This window comes from Scophthalmus maximus, chromosome 16, assembly GCF_022379125.1.
Source record: "Scophthalmus maximus strain ysfricsl-2021 chromosome 16, ASM2237912v1, whole genome shotgun sequence".
NCBI lineage: Eukaryota > Metazoa > Chordata > Actinopteri > Pleuronectiformes > Scophthalmidae > Scophthalmus > Scophthalmus maximus.
In genome coordinates this window covers 7549112-7553388 of record NC_061530.1, presented here as the reverse complement: position 1 = coordinate 7553388, position 4277 = coordinate 7549112, and the positions used below count along the sequence as shown (strand labels likewise).

Below are 4277 nucleotides of genomic sequence, written 5' to 3'. Positions count from 1 at the left end.
AGATGAACAAATGCACTTTGAAGCTGCAGCGCTCGCACAGCAGGAACAAGGCATTACCTTTGGGTCATCTCAAATTCCTCGTCACACTAAATAATTAATTTAATATCCCTGAATGAGACGGCTGAACGGTTAACCTCACTCCCACCCCTCCTGCCTGAAATCCCTCTGTTGTAGGAGCCAATCAGAGCCTCGCATCCTGTCTACCACTGCCACAGGCCCCTCCTCCTCCTCTCTGCGATTATATAGTCTGAGGACATCAGCATCACAACAGACACATGCACACATCGTGCTCCTGCTGCTGCATGCAGCTCGGGAGACTTTCACCCATTCATGGATACTGACAGTACATGGTGAGTGCATCCTCTTTGCAGCTAGTCTGTGTAACAAGCATATTTCTGTTTCTGCTCCTCTTCTCTCTAACCTTTTTCATTTTGCCTATTTCTTTGTGAATGAGTGCAGTCCAGCTGAAATGTTGGCAGAGTAGTTTTTAAAAAAATCTTTTACGCCTTGCTCTATTTTTATCTTGCTCTTCTCTTTCCTTCTCTCCAATGGCAGGCAACTGCTGGGAAGTGTTGAGAGCAACAGCAGCGGCAGCCACCCTGGCATTGACAACACCAGACACAGCTTCAGAGTAAACCCTTGTCGCGTCAAAAGCACCAGCAGCAGTCATCACACACACGCTGCGAGCGCCACTGCCGCCAGCATTTCTCGCATCGTTATCCCAGGACAGCAGGTCTAAGATGGGCTGTTCTTCCGGTCGCCAGCCCCCGGCCCTTCACCCGGACCTGGACTGCAGCAACAACAGCGAGGCCAACAGCTTGCCCCAGGACTCTGAGAATCAGAATCAAGGTCTGAATGGCCTCGGGGAAGGGGAGAGGAGCATTGGAAGGGACCCTGCCAAACCTCCGGAGACTCTCCACACGCTGGAGCGGCTGGCCCAGGCTACAGGCGGGACGGAGAAGTCCTGGTATCGCTGTGTGTTTCCGTTTGGTGTGATTTCCCTAGTGATTGGCATGGCCGGCACTGGGGTGACATTTACCTTCAACACGCTGCTCCAGACCAAAGTGGTGTCGCTGGCACTGCTCTGTGTTGGCGTAGTGATGCTGATCGTGGCCGCCGTTTGCTGGAGGGCCCACAGACTGCGGAGGAGGAAAAAGAAGGAAGGTGGATACTTCACCGTTGATCAGGGCACTTTGTGATGGAGGGCGGACTGATCCGTGTTAGTCCCGACAGAGCACTTCGAGTAGGAGCTTCATGAATGAGAAGGACAAGCTCAATAAGGAGAAGGAGATGTAGGGACATCTGAGCGTTTCCCCTCGGCACCAGGGCAGAGGGCGAAGACGGCAGAGGAGTTGGATTATGTTGAAAATATTATTGTACCGCGGAAACTTTGCGACAGTGATTAGCTATTGGGAAAATGCCACTTTAGCAAAGGGATCTTCACCATCCTGAGCAAATGCAAATGGATGAGCATGCTTCACTCTAAAATTACCCCTCACCTCTTCTGTTGATTCCTTTTATGGATTTACCTGAGGATCCGGTGGAGCCCAGTGCACGTTATAGAGCGCTCCGAGGCTGGGCTCCTTGTGTGAGGGGAAATGTATGAGAAATAGGCATCTCGGGAACAGTTATTTGACAACTCCTGAACCTCTGTCTGCAGCTTGACACTGCACAATCTCCTTGTGTGAGACGGGAGGTGTTACAAACACGTCTGCCTGCCCGGAACATCTGCACCAGCTTATCATCAAAGTGATCGCAGCCGCGTGCTGTTGGTTTGTAGAGAGACAATACGTCCCGCCAATGGAAGAGAAACTCACAAGCGCAAGTGTGAAACCTCGGCTTAGCTCGCAGTGACGGAAACATAATTTGCCCTCCCTGACAAAACCACGGTGGTGGTGCCCTTTTGCACGCACAGCACTTTGCCTCCAACTGCTCCAGTGCAGCTGCTCATCAGGCGGCAAGCGGCAGACAGGGCGGCGCAAAGTGAGAGGTCGCTCCTGAAAAGGAAGTTGTGAATCAGGCAAAATCCTGCAGAAAGAGCTGCCGTGCTGAGGAAGTTTTCACAGGATTCTGTACACATGCGGCCTCCCTCTCTCATGTCCCGCGTGTTTCCGTCTACAGTCCAATTGAGCGTGATCGAAACACAAAGGTCGACACTTGTGTCTCCTGCCATCAAGCTGTGCGATGGATAACCACGATCCAGCTGTGCTCGATCAATAGAACGCGCTACTCCGAGAGGTATTACACTTTAGCGGTAATGGGATACATTTTGAGTCCCTGCAGACAAAACTGCTCTCCCCCAGCAATTTGGACTCGTCACTTGAGCATCAATACGACAAGAAAATCCCGTTACTAACACACCACGGTGGGCACGGACCAACAAAGAGAAATTGTACCCATACCCGCCTGATTCCTCTGATCCTCGCCCTCCTGCTGAGGCGAACACAGGCGACACCGTTTGACATTTATGTGCGAGCGGTGAGGGAAAACAAAAAAATCAATTCTGCCTTTCTTTGTACCAAGCTGTCTCCAGCTCTGCGCGGGAAGGGGTTTACAATGTTGTTCATAGAGGTGCCTGGATGTGAGAAATGGATGTTAAATGAACTCTTCCCCGGGCGCAAGAGGCTCAACCAGATTTAACCTGTCGTTCCTTGTAAAATCAAGGGGGTTCTTTTTCTCCCTCTTATTTGAGGAGCGAAAAATGTAGCAGTAAGGACAGCCACCTTAGCTATAATAGTGGTTGGTCCTTAGCAGCCGGTGGTGTGGTTTTTGAGGAAGACCCAGGAGCTTCTTTGTCAGCTGATCTTGTATACAAGATTTATAATACTTGTAGACTGATGATAAGTGGTCCATTTTTTTGCATGGAACTACATCAGTTACCATGCGGCGCAGCAACTGTCGAAGTGTGTTTGTGTGCATGTGCACTGTACACACCAGAGCGACGCAACATTTTTTCCTTTTTTCTTTGGTTTCCCCCACATCCGACTGAATTATTACTATACTGAGTATTCTTATAAGTCACATATCGCAAATACTGTAGGTACTGTGTTTAACTACGAGTGTAGCCACATTTCTGAATGTACCTCCAACAGTGAGTGTCTTACGAACATCCCTGTACAGACTGTAACGATTATTTATGTATCTTCTATTTTGAGTCGACAGAGTAAATTCAGACATGCAGTCCACTCTGTACCAATTTGAGGCATGTTGCCGTCACTATGGTTTTCTATTTGTTTCAATAGCTCTTTGGTTGTGATGATTTGAAAGTGTGTTACAGTGGGTTTCAATTGTAATTGTTTCATTCCAAAATTAAAGCTCCTAATTAAAGCTATTTTTTAAATACTATTTTTTAATATCTATACAAGACTTGACAAATATCCTTAGTTTTGGAATGAAACTCTTCAGTTTGCTTCAGTGATTCGCTTGAGTTTTATTGGCATGGCCCGGCTTTTCTCTGAGTGCCTTTTACTTGCGACATCAATATTTCTCTGTAAGGTGCAGTTAATGTAAGCTGTGCAGGCGTACAGCAGGCTAGTGACAGCGCAGCTATAGAGAGGCAGAAATATTTCCTGTGTTTCAGTGTGAATGTTTCAGTGTACACGACGTGAGTTTTAGTCACAATTCCTTTAGTAAAAACACAGAAATACCAAATATATATATCAAGAAGCTTATTTTTGTCTCTTTTTAAATGTGTGTGAGATTTTACATTTGTTGTTGTTGTTTACAGGTATCAGACGAAGAGCTGAATTAAATGCAAATGTTTTGGAAAAAGTTCTATGGTCATTATTTCTTTTCACCATGCTGGGAAAGCCCTGTTAAAAAGCAATTTAGTGCCATTTGGGAAGTTGCTCATACAAAGCGTTCAGACAGCAGCAAGTCTATTACAAACATAATTCCCTCCACTGACATTTTTACACAGTACAAATAACAGGCCTTATACATTAGGTTAGCTACTGCACAGATTGATGAATCGATGATGAATTCAATTCCTTTTTTAGCTGGATATTGTGGAGGAATTGAAACATCAAAATCTCAAGTGACAATACTCAATATTTTTGAACATAATTACTACAGCATACAGTAGTTTGTATTTTGTAAAAAGGGGGCTGTAATTATAATTCTGAAAAGAGACAATTCATTTCGATTTTGAATGATGAAAGTCTGAGTTTATCTAATTAGGAGACTTTCCTCTCATAAGAAACAACCTTGTGTAAAAACAGGAGCAGATTTTCAGCATTTGTCCAAAAATGACGCTGTTTTTTACGCCTAAGCAACAA

General features: G+C 45.8%; 1 protein-coding gene across 1 annotated transcript; it reads left to right on the top strand.

The window, feature by feature from the left end:
* The first annotated feature begins 257 nt into the window (after positions 1-257).
* LOC118288070 (transmembrane protein 100-like) lies at positions 258-3771 on the top strand. Its single transcript, XM_035613851.2, has 2 exons — positions 258-350; positions 556-3771. Exon 2 carries the CDS (start codon positions 741-743, stop codon positions 1197-1199), a length of 459 nt encoding a protein of 152 aa, XP_035469744.1. The 5' UTR covers positions 258-350; positions 556-740; the 3' UTR covers positions 1200-3771.
* Positions 3772-4277: the final 506 nt, after the last annotated feature.